The sequence below is a fragment of the Cucumis melo genome, chromosome 6, assembly GCF_025177605.1.
Source record: "Cucumis melo cultivar AY chromosome 6, USDA_Cmelo_AY_1.0, whole genome shotgun sequence".
Classification (NCBI taxonomy): Eukaryota; Viridiplantae; Streptophyta; class Magnoliopsida; order Cucurbitales; family Cucurbitaceae; genus Cucumis; species Cucumis melo.
The window spans coordinates 18,982,789-19,001,628 of NC_066862.1; the positions used below are offsets into that span (position 1 = coordinate 18,982,789).

The following is an 18,840-nucleotide window of genomic DNA, read 5'->3' on the forward strand; positions in this document are numbered from 1 at the left end:
TTGTGCCATTTAAATTGAAAGTCATGACATCCCTCCTATTGTCTTTAACTTCTGGTAATTGGATGTAATGCATAAGTGGACTATTGAATTTTACGTCCATATCAATGAAGCATCCTAATATCGTCTTTTTGAAGAGATCAAGCTAGGTAGGTGTAAGCTTCTACTTTACTATCTTATTGACAACTATGATGTGGGAAGACAAACTAGTAGCTTGGCCAGGAAACCAATCCTTCATAGGAATTTTGAATTGACTAGTCATGCTTCACCAAAAAAAAATGAAAAAAAATTATAATTAGCCATCAATAAATCCTCTCTCCTCGCTCCTTGCTACTCGATGCACAACATACTCGATACTTGATGTTCCTTACAACACTTTAAATATGGTACTTGATCTTGTATACTCGTTACACAATGTCATGTGAATATGCCACTGATATATAGTGTTATCAATGACTGGTGCAAAGATAGGTGGAAACATGAAAGAGTGATAGAGAGATGTGAGCTCAAATAATCGTCCCACCTTCTGTCCCGTACCAATCACTTACCCTGTTTGAGGATCCTAAACCTGACACCCATAAGAAGAAAAGACAATGGTTCGTCTGAGATCACATAATTGGGCAACAAAGACTATGTTGAATGTGATCTTTAGGACATGATAGGTGTTGGAAAGATTTATGGTAGGTGTATTAATAGTGCTAATGTGAGAAGTAGACATGCGATTACCATCAGCAAAGTGGATTAGGGAAAATGATTGAATAGGAATAAGGGAAGATAACAACAAACTGTCAAAAGTCATATGATTACAACAAGTCGAGTCAATGAGCCAAGAGGAACCTGAGGTGGCAGCAAGAGCAGTAGAATAGGAAGATATCACCTATTTTAGTAAGTCATGAAGATCAGATGGTGTGACAACAGTAACAATGGATGAAGAACCAATTTTAGGAGAAAACTCGACAATATCATTTTTCTCCACTAATACACAATGCACAGACTGTTTATATTTGAGCGGCGGATCTGGAAACAAGAAAAAAATAGAGAGCTATAACCGTGGTAGCGGAGGAGGACGAAGAAGATCTGTGAAATAAAACAAACAAAGATACCACGAAACTAAGATCGATAGAGATTTGGAAAGGCTTCGTCAAAGACACGATGGAGGAGATCTGGGACAATCTGGAATGACAGAGATCTTGTTGTTGGAGAATAGCGGAATGTGGATCTGGTCATCGAAAAAAATAACGCAGAACCGGAGTAGAGCTTCAACCGAAGCAAAATAGAGTTGGAACGGTGCGACCTGGAGCATATAGACTGATGCACCAACAGAGATAGGTTTGGACATGATTGTAGATCAAATAGAGGCAAGTGGATGGCTTGATCTAGAAGAGAAAAAAACAGATGTCATCAGTAGGCTTTGCGGCAGGGAGGTCGAATTCGTGCGTGAAGCTTCGTGCGCTGGCTAGGTCGGTCATATCTGGAACAGACGTGGGTTCGACAATGGACAAAAGAAGGTTTCTAGGTTTCTGGGTTTGATGATGAATGAGAGAGGTTTGCAGCAGACGTCGTTGAAGATGATTGTCGAGGGCGGCAAACGTGATTAACAAGCAACGACGACAGATTTCCTTGCGAAAAAATTTAGATAAACCCTAATTTTAACTGAGGCCCTAATACCTTGTAATTTTATTGGTATTCCATTGATATTCTACCAGAGGTACAAGTCTAATTATACAAAAAAAAAAAAAAAAAAAAAAAAACTAGTCACTTAAGGAAAGAATATGTAAATTTATTACAAAAATAATATCGCCAGAAGTACTCTAAATACGACAATAAGCAACTTTTCCCCATGACTCGTGTTGAATTTCTCTCTTTACATGACCGTGTATGGCTTATGACTTTGGGTTCAATGCACGACTCTTTTTTCTATATTCATCTCACATGTGCATTCCTGCATAATAAGCATACTACCGACATCTTTTCTATTTGATGAACCCAACGAAAGTAATTTTCCTTTATCTCCCAATGGTTTTAATGCCTTTCTCACTAGATACTTCCAAATATTCTAACTTTGAGCGACAATAACTTGTAGAAATACAAATTATCAATTAGACTGGTTAATTATTGTTTTCTTGGTTTGTTAGGGACCTAAAACTAATGATAATTTTTTATTCCCGGGAGCTATAGACTAGTGGGAACGAGTCATATTCATAGAGAATGTTGTTTTTTTCCTCAAATCTAGTATTGAATTTGTAGTAACAAAAGAGGTTTCGTTGGTGAACAAGCAAGAAATTTAAATGAGAATAACTGCTTTTGTGTGATTCAATCAAGAGAAACAACTCGGTATAGGAACTAATTCCGTTAGTCTCCTATCACATGACACTAAGGTTAGGGTCATTTACTTGCAAACACATGACCATTCAATGAAATTGATAACTATAGTTTCTAGTTATCGATTAAGATAAAACTTTAATTGAAGTAAACTGATCTTCAAGATTATTTTGAAACAAAAGCATTCTAGATAATCACTACTAGAATTTTGGTCTTTGCCGATGTAGAAAAACGTGGACAGATCTTAGGAAAAACGTGGGCAGAGTTTCTACGAAGTTTCTTTTGCGTGGGCATGCTTCGTGGCCGAAACCCTGTCGTCTTTTCCTTTGCCCACACTGTTAGCATTACGTTAGTAGAAGTGCCCACGCCAATTAAAATCGTGGGTAGAAAATACATTTTTGCTAAGGTAAAAAATGTCGACAGAAAGGTCTATTTATCCACGATCAGCATCACGCCGACATAAATAGATTTTCTGGCCACGTTTGTTTCATGGGTAGAAACTGTTTTTGCCAACAAAAAGATTTTTGTCAGCAAAAAGAAAATTTCTCCTCATGCTAAATTCGTCGGCAGAAGTATATATATGCATATGTGAAATACTTTTTTTAGATAGAAATTTGATTGTTTGATGCGTCATTAGATAATATTTATTTCATTTTCACCCACACACAAAATGTCACCAAAGCTTTCTAACTGCCAACATATTTCTAACCACACAAAAAACGTGACAAAAACGATTTTAATCTTTTTCACATTTATTATTAATATTGTATTCTTCTTGATTAATTTTCAAATATAAAATGAATTTCATGGCTATAGAAAAATATATCGAACATTGCAATAAAAAAATTTAAAATAAAGATATTTTCAATCAATAATACTTTGTCAAAATATGACAAACCATAATTCTCTAGTGTCAAAGTACATGAGAGCTATATTAATTTTCATTTTGGCATACCAAAATGATCAAAACAAAAATTAAGTACATAAAAAATGGTTAGCTCAGTCAATAAGTTTTCAAAAAATAGTCATTCTCCGCTCCTTCAAACTACATAAACTTAAAAAGGTACATTAAAATGAATAAAAACATGCTAAATCTTAAAACCAACTACAATATAGAATACAAAAGGTGTCAACGTGATAGTTCAACAAAGCATCCAAAAAGCTAAAGAAAAAATGTCATGTTTTAAAGTGAAGGTTCAAACAAGATGCAAATGACCTAAGTGTGACTCACAAACTCAAAACCAACCTAAAAAGACCCCAAAGAGTGTCTAGGTGACACTTCAACTCTTAAAACAACATTTACAAGCCCAACATGCAGGTTTTCCTATGAGTTTAGTTACTTTATATGAACATTGAACTTAATGCTATGCCAACTAATTGTATATTCACTCCCTTATCATACCACTATGTTCATTATCAATTGCAAGTACTAAATAAACAATACCTAACAAGAAATATCCATCCACGGTGTCAACTCACTACAAGAAATCTGGCCTTTAATGTCACTTGGCGACCGACATCTTTGCGAGCGTTATTAAAGGGCTTTAATGTCGGTTGGGCTTCAATGTTGGTTTATAACCGACATTAAAGACATCTTTAATGTCGGTTATAAATTGACATCTTTGAAGGTATTATTGAAGGCCTTTAATGTCGGTTCATCTTTAATGTCGGTGGATAACTGACATTAAATATGTCTTTAATGTCAATTATGATACATCTTTAATGTCGTTTTTCCACCGACATTAAAGCTGTCTTTAATGTCGTTTTTTCAAATTTATTTTTATTAAATCCTTGCATTATTGTCCATTTTGTATGACACCAACTAGTTAAAAATGAAATCTTTTACTTGTACATATACAAAATGAAATCTTAATAATGTGTACATTTATATAAAATCATCCCACTTATGTGAAGAAAATATATTCAAATGCTACTGTTCATGTCTCATACATAAAAAGTCAAGTAACAAAAAATGATCTTTACATATTTCCTTGCACAAAATACAACTCAAAAGATTTATAATACCCTACACAAAAATGCTATTTCTATGGTTAAGTATTCTCACAAAAGATAGTCACTCATATATCATTCAATAATCCAACACGATGATCAACCTTGTACAATTCTTGGTCTTTGTACAATTGCTTTTTCATCAACCTACAAAAAAATTATGAACAAAAACTAAATGAATAATTAAGTTTCAACTTTTAACATCCAAAAGTTTAACAGGATGGCATATCATTCATTTCCATTCACAATAATACATTCAACTTTAACATCCAAAACTGAACTTAAGCAATATTGGCATATCATTCATTTCCATTCACAGCAATATAGGCATATCATTCATTTCCATTCATTGTATATCATTCATTTACATTTCCATTCACTTTGCTTCAAGTTATAGGCTACAAAGTTACTATTGAAATTCATGAAATTTATACAAATTAAATTTTCCTAAAACTTGTAAATCAGTTGCTGAACTTACAAAACAGATCTTAAAGCCACTGAACTTTAAATATTTCTTTTCCCACAACCCCCCCCCCCCTCTTTTCCACATCTTTAAAGGTCTCTAAGCTAGTATGCTCTTGACGAATAAAAATTTGACATTTATTTGATACTTCAAAGTTCAAGAATATAAACATAAAACTGGTCATATTTAAAACGGTGCATCAAGAAAAAATTAGAACTATGGAGGAAAATGATCTCTTCTTAAACCCAAACTAAGCAAAAACGGTCTATGGAGTTTTCTTTTTGTTTCATTTACTAGGCAGAATCCATCTCAAGAAATCACATCTAAACAAACGGTGCATCAACAATTCATCTAAACCAAACAAACCTTACCAGTAAGATAATTTCAAATATTTTCTACCATTTCAAGAAATCACATATTTCTATTTCATTCACTAGGCATAACCCATCTCATATACATGAAATTTAAACATTCATATACCTCGCCAAAATGGGACAGATTTTAGAACATTCATATACATGAAAATAACAAAACTCATACAATTAGATCAAAGAAAAATGAGAACACTTAGATCATACATGCGCTAACCTTGCCTGATCCTTGTTGGGATGCAGTTCTAGCAGGAGAGTAAATAAGAACCTGATATAATTACATAAAAGGAAGACAAATTAATCTAGAGAGTCACTATAGAAAACGAATTAACATGACAGGAAACTATGAACCAATGGTTACTGTCTTAGAATTACAAGATTAAACCTCAAGTCACTTCTTCACTTCTTTTCAACTTTTCTACAGTTTAATCAAACTGGTTTTAAGCAAAGCTTGAACACTAATTTCATGACTACTGGGTCAAACTGGGTCAAGTAAATAATTATGGCTATGTACAGAGAAATTTGAGTTAAAGAAAGGATGATGACCAATCCATTAATTTTCACACTACATTTCTTTTAGAGAGAAATGCATTAAAAAAAAGTTTGAAGTTAAAATTGTTAATGAAAGTTAATCTCATTAATTTAATTTTCACACTACTAAGAAATGAAAAAAGGAACAAAAAATTGATACTCAACTACGATCATTCAATGAGGAAAAGAAAGCATGATTAAAAACTATCTCCAACCTACAAGCAACAAACAAACCATGACACTGGATATTAAGCTCTGGGTCTAAAAACTTGAAGTATTGGGTACTTCTATGTGTTCAAAGCCGTTAGTCCAATTGGTATGCATTTCTTAGTGCAATCATACCAAGATTACCACTGTACCAGCAGGGCTATAAGTATGGCTAATTCATTTGCTTCTGTCTCAGAGTTCACAAAATGTACGACCTTTATAACAAAGTGAAGAAAAAGTAGAAGTTTAAAGCAATACAGAATTAGGATATTACTTAATCAACTCCTCCCTGAAAAAAAAGAAAAGAAAAGAAAAGAAAACCCACCTCAAATCCTCCTTGAAAGAAACCCAAAGAAGCAAAAGGAATTGTCTTTCATAGCAGACATGAATCAACTTTTAACTTCAATAACATAATCACTAGTTTCGTCAACAATAGCAAAACCAAAACTAAATCCAAGAAAAAAAATCAATCAACCCAAAACCGAAAAAAGAGAAAAAGAATCCCTAAAAAAGCAAACTGAGGGACCAAAACTAAATACGATATTTGAAATCTAAATTCAGCAACAAAAAAAAAACATTTTGAAGTCTATCAGATTCCAAACTTCCATCTTTTGAACAACATACATTCACAAAAGTAATATTAAAAAACAAAACAAAACACTCACGCAATGCATAAGAAAAAGAGACTTTTAAGAGACACTTCATCAAACACCTTATGAGCATAAACTAATAACTCAAGTATGCATCTTCTTCATCTTTCCACACACATCACAAGTTGAAATCTAAATTCCACAAGCAACAAAAAAAAATTTTGAAGTCTGTCAGACAACCTTGCAAATCCCAGCAGAATATACCTACCAAGAACGATCCTCTACAGTCGCAGACTATGGGTTTATGAACCTAATCACGCTCTAGTCAGAAGGGAGAAAGTCAAAGAACAGTGAGAGAAACTTGATTGGATTTGAAAGATTTGTTCAAAGGTCGAAGAGAAAAAAAGTGAGAAATGTGGGAATAAGATCTGAGAGGGAAACAAAGCACAAAAAAACTCACCACTTTGATGTCAAGAAGAATCGTGAAGACTTGCGAATAGAACAAGCTAAATACCACTTTGATAACTGCACAGACTGGTAGAGGAAAATACACAGTTGCAATGTCGGCGATGGAAGTACACGATTGCGATGGTCGACGATGAAAGGAGTTAGAGCTGACGAGGAAGATGAGAGAAATGAGAGAGACTAAGTTTCAAATGAGGGAGATGAGGGAAAGCTCGCGCGATAGGCGTTGATTGCACGAAAACCAACGAAGGGAGAACGATGGTGAATCTAAATGTTGACGACTAGGTAAACGTTGCTGATGTTCCTAAAAAACACCATAGCTAGCTAGTGCTCATACGTAAGATGCACCTGAGGTTATAGCCGACATCGTCTGATGGAATTATGTGAGAGAGGTATCAGAGGCGGAGAGAAGGGAGATGGAACTTTGCGACGGTGGAGATTGAAGAAAGGGAAGAAGAGGAGATGAAAGATGGACGAGGATTAGATGCAAGAAGGGGAGACGAGAGGGATAGAGGGAAGGGATGGAGGCGGCTGCTAATGGGTTAAAGGAAAAAGCATTAAAACCCTAGTGTAAAAGGGAAATATTAATTGAATAAAAATAAAAAAAATAAAAAAGTAGCTTTAATGTCGGTTTTAAACCGACATTAATCCTTCCTCTTTGATGTCGGTTTTAAACCGACATTAAACACCCGCATTTTAAAAACCGACATTAAACATTCATTTTCATTTTTTTTCAACCGACACCAAAGATCATATTTCTTCTAGTGACTCAATTATGATAGCTCAATGTGAAGTATATAAGCGCAAAACTCAATGAAGTTTATAGTAAAAATTCCCAACAAAATAAGCAAGTCCTTAAAGGAAATCATGACCTAAAATTCCATCTCCAAGTTGGAATAATGTTACTCTAGCCACTCATGTCTAATGAATGGATAGAAAGAGAAATGGGGAATGAAAAGATGGATAAAATGGAGGATAAATTAAACAGATGAATAGGGGTGGTTGCTAGCTGTCAGGTTGAGAGTCTTGATGCACTTCGGTGAAAAGCACCTACCGTAAAGAGCGCTAAAAGAGGCCGATGCAATCTTCTAAAGGGAAAACTCATAACTTTTTCCTCATCTACTTGGTTGATGCTTCTGGAGCTCCGCGTTTGGACATGCTTTAGTCTTGAATCTGCTCTACTGGTTCGTTCTACTTCGTTAATGCTCAAGCCTACAAAAGTAAAAAATAAAGCAATAAAATTATGTAATGAGCACAAATAAAGTGGAGAGAATAACATCTTTTCAAGAGCTATCTATTCTCAGCTTTTTTAAATAATTGAAAATTCAATTATTAAAGGTGAATTATTTCAAAACAAAATTATACTAATCATACATTGTTAAATGACAAGTTGAGTTAGAAAAGAGTGAAAAAGAAATTTAATCTTGCTTATTGAATAACTTTCGTCCGGTGTAGGTGGTTCAATACCCTTACCTGCAACATGAGAAGTCGTTTGAATTATAATTTAAGGGTCTTCTCAAAAATATAAAAAAACGACAAAATATTTAGAACAATTCAAAAAACAGAAAAAGCTCAGAGGCCCACCGTGTAAAATACCAAAAATGCCCCGTCAACCACGTAAATAACGCGCGCGTAATATATTTGTGATCGTTTAGATTTGGTTATTGTTTAATACGCGATTATTTAGATATGGCTATAATTTATACGCGATCGTTTAGATATGACTATAATTTATACGCAATCGTTTAGTTTAAATATGGCTACAACGCCATCGTTTAGATATGGCTACAATTTATCTTTTAATTTTGTTACACGATCGTTTAGATTTGGCTACTCCATATTTTTGGACCCAAATCTAAATGATTTTTTTTTTAAATTTGGTACACGATTTTTTTAATACTTTTGTTCATGATCGTTTAGATTTCTTTATACGATCGTTTAGATTTATTTACACGATCGTTTACTTTTTTTTACACGATCGTTTACATTTGGCTACTCCAATCCAAATGATTTTTTTTCAAAATTTTGTATACACGATCTTTTATTTTTTTACACGATCGCTTACTTTTTTAAACGATCGTTTACATTTGGCTACTCCAATCTAAATGATCTTTTTTTAAGATTCTTTATACACAATCTTTTATTTTTTTTGCACAATTGTTTACATTTGGCTACTTCAATCTAAATGATTTTTTTTCAAGATTCTTTATACACGATCTTTTAGATTTTGCTATTTTGTTGTACACAGTCTTATACATAGTCATTTAGATTTTGTTAACCAAATGTAAACATGTAAAAAAAAGAAAAAAAAAAGACGATGGAAAGAAATCGCAGCGAAAAAAGGAAGAGAAAAAGTAGAAAGACGATGGAAAGAAATTGAAGCGAAAAAAAACGAAGAGGAAAAGAAGAAAAACGATGTAAAGATTAAAAAACATAAATAAAGAATTCAAAAATAAGAAAGATGATGGAAAGAAATCACAGAAAAGAAAAAGAGGAAAGAAGAAATAGGGGAAGACGGAGAAGACAAAATAACAGGAGAAAGACAAATTGCGAGGAAGAAAAGAAAGATGGAAGGGCAAACCTGGAATAATTAAAAAAATGGCTAATTTTATGGGCTTTGTTACACGCACCGTAGATAGTTTACAGTTTTTTTACAGTTTTGTTATATTTATGTAAGTTTCCCTATAATTTATGTGCAAAATTCAAACAATATTATTGTTGAAAATTAAACATGTTATAAGTTATATGTGAATCGATTTATGACAGTTGAAAAACGAAAGGATGTAAGTTTAAATGTTAAAAATTAATTTAGTAAGAGTTTCACATTTTAATTAGGAGTAAGAATTTAAATTGTTGTGTTTAATTGTGGTATGAGTAATGCTTATGACAATCCTATAAATAGGATTGAAATGTTGTAATCTAAATTATCCATGTGTGAAGTAGAATACACAAAAAAAGAATTAAAGTCTTCCAATAAGTTGTTTTTATTTCCTCTCAAATATTCTATTTGGTGATTATTTATTTGGGGTGTTCATCACACGCTTCCAACAAAGTGGTATCAAAGCTTAAGTTTGGAGTTTAAAAAATTGTTTATGAAAATGACAAACCACAATTAGTTCCCTTCCAAGTACCTCGACTTACGAAAGAAAATTATAGTAGTTGGTGTATTCGAATTAATGAAAGCTCTACTTGGTTCACAAGATGTGTGGGACATTGTTAATAATGGTTATGAAGAACCCAAAAGTGATGCAGCTTTGAATCAAGCTCAACGAGAAACTTTACAAAATACAAGGAAAAAAGATCAAAAGGCTCTCACCATCATTCATCAAGTCATTGATGATTCAAATTTTGAGAAAATTTCTAGAGCAACTACTGCACATTAAAAATGAAAAATTTTGGAGAATACGAATAAAGGAGTAAATCGAGTCAAGAAGGTTCACCTTAAAAAAATGAGAGGTGATTATAAATCCTGCATATGAAGGAGTCTGAATCAGTTTCAGATTATACTTCAAGATTGCTAGCAATAGTAAATGAAATGAAAAGATATGGTGAGACAATAAGTGAAAAGATACTTCCTTCATTGGATGAAAAATTCAATTTCATCGTTGTAGCCATTGAAGAATCAAATGATTTGAATACAATGTTGATTGATCAACTTATGGGTTCTTTACAAGCCCATGAAGAGAAGCTTCTTAAGAAGAACAAGCGGATGACTGAGTAACTTTTTTAGTCAAAATTGCAATTAAAAGACAAGGAAGATAGCCTAGAAAAAGGCAATCGAGGTCGAGGACGTGGTGGCAATCGTGGACGTGGTGATTTCAGAGATCGAGTTCAAGTAAACTATGGTCAAAGAAAATTTGATGAAAGTAATTCAAACTCAAATTCATCAAGAGGTGTTGAAGAAAACACTATTCGAGGTCAAATGAAGAAAATTCAAATAATGACAAGAGATATGACAAAAGACAGGTTGAATGTTATAATTGTCATAAATTCTGCCACTATTCTTGGAAATGCAGAAATAAAGTTGAAGAAAATGCAAATTATACTGAGAAAGATGAAGAAAGTGGTGATTCATCATTGCTTCTAGCATGCAAAGATGTGGAAACATGTGAAAATAATGCATGGTATCTTGATAGAGGTGCAAGCAATCACATGTGTGGAAGTAAATTGATGTTCACGAAGCTTAATGAATATGTTGGTGGCGATATCGTATTTGGTGATGCCATAAAAATTTCAATAAAAAGAAAAGGTAAAATTTTGATCAATTTGAAGAATGGAAAGCATGAGTTGAAAGAATTAAGACATGTATAGAGAAAAATGGATCTAAAAATTACCCTAATTGCTAAGGTAAACATGCATAGAAAAAAGCTACATGAACTAGGGTTTTTTCAAGTAATAACTTTTGTAGTTTATGAATCTCTAGAAATTTCACCAAATACGAACTCAGACCACCACTAAATTTGATCCGTTATACTCAACGAAGAATCGAGTTGTGGGACCCGAACGAAGAAGGATTTGAGAGTGAGAATAATGGAAATTTATGAATGGTGAAGAAATAGGAAAAGGACTTGGTGATTTATTTTTTTAAGTACATTAAAAATGGAATTTTGTTTTTGAAAATTTGAAAAAAAAAAACCCTTTTATAAACAAATTACATGCAAAATTTGCATGTAATTGAATCACCAAAGTCCAACACTTCATGATCCACTAACCATTAGTGGATTTATTCATCATTTCATTTTCTCTTAGTGGGCTTGGTGTCATCACCATACGCTTTCACTTAGCCCACTAAAAGTTAGTGGGATTATCCAAAAAATGTTGTATTTTTTCACTAACTTTAGTCAAGGGGCAAAATGATCATTTGATCTTTCTAGTCAAAGTCGACTTTTCAAGTCAAAAGTCAACATTTTGACTTTTTATCATTTTGACCTTGACTAATTTCGACCTCTTGAGTATGAATCCACATTCATTTTCTTAAGATTCAAATCATGTTTGAATATATTACCAGTCAAAGTTTTACTTTTCAAAGTTAAAAGTCAACATTTTGACATTTTACAACTTTGACTATTTCCATCATTTTCAAGCTTTCGAGTCTGAATCTGCATCCATATATTTAATATTTAAATCCAATTTAAACATAAAGCTCTATCTGTCATCTGAAATCCGATGGCCATATGACTCATACTTGTTAGTTTCTCTCTCCTCTCCTAATTTAAACAATTTGAATCAATCCATCATACTGTTCTAAGTTAATTCCTTATGAGCTAGCAGGGGAACATAATGAACCTATAGATCATGGGCTCCAACGATTCGAGAGTAACTGGTTAAACCCTTTTAGACCAAGTTAATCAACATTCATTAACTAACGTATTATTCCACTAAAGTTTCGTAGTTGCACTTCGCTCACTATAGATATATTTGTGTTCATCTGATATAACCATGATCAGTAAGTTAATCCTTCACAAGTTGTTCGTAAGCTTGGTTGGGTTAAAATATTGTTTTAGCCCGAAGACTACATCTTACTCCTTAAGTCGTATTGATCCACTGTTGAATAATTGGTTTAAGGTCCAACTTATAAACTGAATTCCTGTTGGGCCAATGAGAGGGTGGGGCCCTTTGTTTAAGATTTGGATTCAGTTCTTAAGTTTACAACCTATCTACTAACTCTAAAGTAGGTAGTAGTGAATTTTGTCTTGCACCCTATGTTCCCGACTATCCACCGGTCTTACCCCTGAAATGGGAGACTTATTGGGCAAACGCTAATGAGCTTCCCTCACTTATGCAGTTCTAAGGATAATCTCGTACGAATAGGAGTTTATAGTTAGCTCAAGATTAAGATTAAGTTACCTAGGTCATCAAAAAACGAAATAGTCAATTTCAAATAATAAACAACGTTATAACATAAAAGCGACTATTTCATGGTTCAGTCTTATGTAAACTCTTTACATTCGATGCTCCCACTTTCATGTCTCTACATAAACGATTCAGAATCACCTTATTTGTAATAACTACAAAGCAGACAACATCCATAGTGTCTCTAAATAAGACATCAACCTTTATTCATTTACTATAAACTATTTAGGTTATATACTTGAATTTGATCCATGTTTACGTCTCTACATAAAGTTCAAGTTTCTTAAAATAGCCTCAGAACCTTAGTTTATTGGATTTAAGATTATAGTAATTAAATTTTCTATAACGACTTTATTGAATAGAATATGATTACAAACTACGAGTTTTAGGACATAAATTCCAACACAAGTTTATCTCTAATATTTATTATGTGCCTAATATGAAGAACAACATTTTTAGTTTGGGACAACTCTTAGATAAATGCTATAATATTTTGATGAAAGATTATAGTCTTTTAATAATAGATAATCATGACAATATGATTGCTAAAGTGCAAATGACAAAAAACATAATGTTTTTACTAAACATTCAAACTAATGTTGCTAAATGTTTAATGTCATGTTTGAAAGATCCAAATTGGATTTGGCACTTGAGATTTAGGCATTATTTGAACTTTGATGGATTGAGACTATTAGCTAAGAAGGACACGGTGAAAAGGTTTCCATATGTCAAACATCCAAATCAATTTGTTGAAGGTTGTCTTTACGGCAAACAATCAAGGAAGAGTTTTACACAAGAATCATCTTCGAAAGCAAGGAGACCACTAAAGTTAGTTCATACTGATCTTTGTGCACCGATCAAACCATGTTCTTTCGGTAATAATAATTATTTCTTATTATTATTTGATGATTTCAGTCGAAAAACTTGGGTTTACTTTGTCAAGGAGAAATTAGAAGTATTTGACATGTTCAAGAGATTTGAAGCCATTGTTGAAAAAGAAAGTGGTTATTACATAAAAGCTTTGAGATCAAACAGAGGAGGTGAATTCACTTCAAATGAATTAAAGCTTTTTACACAAAAAATAGAATTCAACAACCTATGACAGTTCCATTTACTCTTTAACAAAATGGTGTTGTTGAGAGGAAGAACCATACAATACTTTACAAGGCTCGAAGCATGTTGAAGAACAAGAAGATGCCAAAAGAATTTTAAGCACAAGTTGAATGTGTAGTGTACTTGTCAAATTGTTCTCCTACTAAAAGCTTATGGAACAAAACTAGCTCCTCAACAATCATAGACAGGAAGAAAACTACCCATTACTCATTTGAGAGTATTTGGATGTATGGCTTATGCACATATACTTGATCAAAAGCATAGTAAGCTTGATGCTAAAAGTGAGAAGTATGTTTTTGTTGGCTATGATACAAGCTTTATAATCTTGTTACAAATAAGACAATGATAAGTAAAGATGTTGTGTTTGATGAAGAAGCATCAGGGAATTGGAATAATGAATCAGAAGACTACAAATTTTTCTTTTTTCCGATGATCATGACGAGCCTAGTGACATTGCTTCTCCATCAATGCCACCAACATCGCCAATCACTCCACAATAAAGCACACCTTCATCATCAGCAGGTTCAAGTGAAGGGCCTCATGGCATGAGAAGTTTACGAGAAATATATGATGAAACTGAAGAGTTAAGTCAAAGTTTTAATAACTTTACTTTCTTTTGTCTATTTGGTAATAGTGAACCTTTGAATTTTGAAGAAGCTTCAAAAAATGACAAATGGAAAACTGCTACGGGTGAAGAGATAAAAGCCATAAAAAAGAATGATACGTAGGGACTTTCTACTCTTTCAAATGGAAAGAAAGCAATAGGTGTCAAATGGGTGTTTAAATGAAAATAAATGAAAAGGGAGAAGTGGAAAGATACAAAGCAAGATTAGTTGCAAAATGTTATTCTAAAAAATGGGCATTGATTACGATGAAGTATTTACTCCAATTGCTCGTTTGAAAACCAATCAGGTGTTAATTGCGCTTACTGCTCAAAATAATTGGAAGATCTATCAAATGTATATCAAATAAACATTTTTGAATGGATATCTAGAAGAACAAGTCTACTTAGAACAACCTCTAGATTATTATGTGCAAGGCTAAAAGGATAAAGTTCTAAAATTGAAGAAGGCATTATACGGATTGAAACAACCACCAAGAATGTGGAATAGCATAATCAACAAATATTTACTTAATAATGGGTATTTTAGGTGCCTTTATGAACATTCTTTAATAGACTAATGGTTATGGAGATATGTTGGTGGTTTGTTTGTACGTGGATGTCTTAATTTTTACATGAAATTGTGCAAGTGTGTTTGAATATCTCAAGAAAGCGATTACCCAAGAATTTGAAATGACATATAGGACTAATGTCATATTATCTTGGCATTGAGGTGAAGCAGTTAGAGGAAGGTATTTTCATCTCTCAAGAACGATATACTAGAGAAATTCTAGAGAAGTTCAATATGATCAATTTTAAGCTTATCGCAACGCTGATTGAAACTGTGACCAAATTGTCCAAATATGAAAAAGGAGATGTTGATCCTTCATATTTCAAAGTTTGGTTGGGAGTTTGAGATATTTGACTTGAACACAACCTGATATTCTTTTTAGCATTGGATTAGTGAGTCAATTTACGGAATCTCCTACAACTACTCATTTGAAAGTAGCAAAGAGAATTCTTCTAAACCTTAAAGCTTGCGATGTCTGGGGGTTGCCGATGCATAAAATGATGGTCCATAAATTTGGGGGTTCCTGACATATAAAATGGCGTCATGCCTGTTCCTGACGTCGTTTTGCATATGTTGAGACAAGGCAAAAATATTATTTTAATATTACCTTGTCTTGACGTTTCACGAAGGGCATCGAGAAACAAGAAGCCATTTTCGACGTCTGGGTTTAGGAGGTCAGAAATAGTTCACAATAAAAATAAATATATAACATATCCCGACAGCCCATGCATGGCATCGAAAATGGTGAAATCGATTCCTGATGATTCTTGTCTAGTGTAGGAAATGGGTAACCTATTTCCCGACGTCTTGCATGGAGTGTTGGGAAAAACTTGAATATTAATTATGTCAGAGCATGATTCCCGACGGTCCATGCATGACGTCGGAAATGGTTATACCTATTTCTGATGGTTCTCGTTCGGTGTCAAAAATGGATAACATAGTTTTTGACGACGTGCATGGGGCATCAGAGAAAACTCAAACATTAATTATATCAAAGCATGATTTCCAATGGCCCATGCATGGCATTAGGAACGATTATACTTGTTCCCGATGCAAGTAGTGATTCGTTGGAAATGTTTTAAACTATTCCCGACAATTCACTAATGCGTATGATACTAGGCAGAACTCCCGGCGTCATTGTGGTGCATCGGGAGTTCCCCTATATATTTCGTTTTAGTTCTTTAAAAGATAGAACTGAAATGAAAGAAAGATGAGAAGAGAAGAAGGAGAACTCCAAAAACTTTATCATCGTGCCCAAGCTTCCCTTCGTTGCCATCTGTCGCTGCCACCGCGTTGCTATTCTTCTGTTTCTGGTAAGTTTAATGCAATTTCTTGTTAGTTTTGAAGTTAGTTTAGGTTAGAAATTAGTTTAGGTTAGTTAGTTTATAGTTTTGTTTTTTGAAGTTAGTTTAAGATAGAATATTAAATTAGTTTTAGGATATTGAGTTAGTTTTGGAATGTGGGTTGAAAATTTGAGGGGGAGGGGGGTTATTTGTGAAATTGGGTTGGGGAATTTAAATTTTGAGTTGAAAATTTAAAAAGTTGAGAGGGAAGGGGCTTTAGAATTAATTAAATGGAATGGAATGGGTTCAGAATTAGAGGGGGGTTGAATTGGAATTTTGAAGGGGGGATTGGTGAATTGAACTTTTCAAAGAGGTGGGGTAAGTTTAGTTGAATATTTGAAGGAGATGGGTTGAGAACTAGAGGGGGGTTAATGATGAAATTTTGAGGGGGGCAAGGGTTATTACTGTTTTAAAAATTCTGTAATTTGTGTTAAGATTCTTTTTGGCTATCCCACAGTTATGGTACCATTTAGTTCAATTCTAGTTGTTTATTTGTTAGTAGTTTTGAATAACTTTGTTGTTTATTTGGGATGATTATATTCTACAGTTATGGTAGCCTTTTTTGTTTTGAATTTGTTTGTATTTCTGAGGGTTTGAAGATGTGGTAGTAAGATAGCTTGTAAGGTAGCGTTGTTTGAAGAGGTGGATAGGATGCAAAGATTGAAGTTGTTTGTGGTGGCTATCCTTAAGTTATGGAAGCCTTTGTAGTCTGAAGTTAGTTTTAGTGAAAATTTTAGGAGATTGTATATTCAGGGGAGTAATTAAGTTTAGGATGTGTCATACCCCATTCTAGGTTTTCCCCTCTAACCTAAATCGTGGAGTGAATCTACTCTTAACAAACATTCCTTTTCAATTGTAAGATTAATAAAACACTTTTCATAAAGTTCTATAAACATTTCGGCAGCATCTCCCCTAAAATATGAGTAAGCCGAACCTGAAAAGGGAGAGATTTTCGTTTATATATATATATATGCAATCTTCAAACTCAAATCACATCAAGTATGTCTCACGACACACTCATCCAAACTATTCTAGAGTTTCAAGTAGAGCTCATATGCAAACTAGATACTAGTGATGAAATAGTTATAGTCTAAAAGGGTCTCAAAACACGTGTGACTTTGGTGTGACCCTTACTACTTCTAACCACCCCATTATACAATACAAAATCAAATATAAAACATACAAAAATAATGAAAATATAAAATCAATGATGGGGAGCTCAATGATGGCTTGGTCCTTGACCATTATCTGGGGGAGAAAACATTGAAAATGTGAGCTAAAACTCAATGAGTGCCAAGTTTTTAGAAGCAAAAACTCGTACAACATATTATAAAAAAATATGTAGCTATGCCTCGATAATGAAATAATAATTAAAACGTCATCATCACATAATAACATAAATCACAAGTCAAGCCAACAAACCCGTATCCAATCGAACTATCCAAAGCGCCTAAATATACGGCCAATAATAGTTCGCACATGATCGAGGAATCATGCGGCCAAACCTAACTCACGCATACTTAGCACCTACCACGGTAACAACCTCCATCCAATCTAACCATGATTGTATACTAAATACACGATCCGAAATAGCTCACACGTGATCCATATCCACAAGGACACACGCGGCCAAACGAAGCTCACGCATACTTAGGTTATACTAGGCCTAAAGCCAAAATCATATCCTCTATTCATGTCCTCACCTTGGCTCAGGTTTCCGAATCTCCCGTCACGGCCACTTTCAGCCTTGGAATCCCCTGACAACCATAGGTAGTAGAACAAAAACAAATCATGTAGCTTTTAGGGTAATCACCAACATTCAAAATCACATATTTCATGTTTAAAAGCCAAACATGGTTAGAAACACATTTTCGAATCATTTTCGATCCTTAGCCATCACTACATACTTTTAGAACTCCTTCAAGTCTAGTTATAAATCGATGAATATTTTAGAAACCAGTTGCCATCTAAAACTTGCTTAGTAAGTTTGGATTCAACCACAGTCCCGAAATACAAGAGTTCATGAAAAACCAAAAATCATATTTGAAAACCTTTCTAACACATAATTCATAAAACAATCATACTCGAAATTTTCATACTAGAAACAATTATACTAGATTAATAATGAAAATACTTGAAAATAAGTCACTCACTATCTATGACTCGATCCCTCGGAATTATATACTTTCCCCATTTCAATTTGGCTTGAAACATAGATTAAGGTCTCTCAATTATCTTCACTTCGCAAGACAACACAATAATCTCTAAAAACACTTCATTATGACCGTTCAAGCTATTTTACATTTCTAGAGTCTTACATTCTCAAATCTCCTTAAACTAGACTAAAAATCCACTTTCAAACCTTTAAACCTCATAGTTAGATATTTAGTAAAATTGATGTCC

At 33.5% G+C, this 18,840-nt stretch overlaps 1 protein-coding gene across 1 annotated transcript; it reads left to right on the plus strand.

The window, feature by feature from the left end:
- Positions 1-10,431: 10,431 nt before the first annotated feature.
- LOC127149707 (uncharacterized) lies at positions 10,432-11,267 on the plus strand. The gene is made up of 2 exons (XM_051085570.1): positions 10,432-10,673; positions 10,973-11,267. Exons 1-2 carry the CDS (start codon positions 10,432-10,434, stop codon positions 11,265-11,267), a joined length of 537 nt encoding a protein of 178 aa, XP_050941527.1.
- Positions 11,268-18,840: the final 7,573 nt, after the last annotated feature.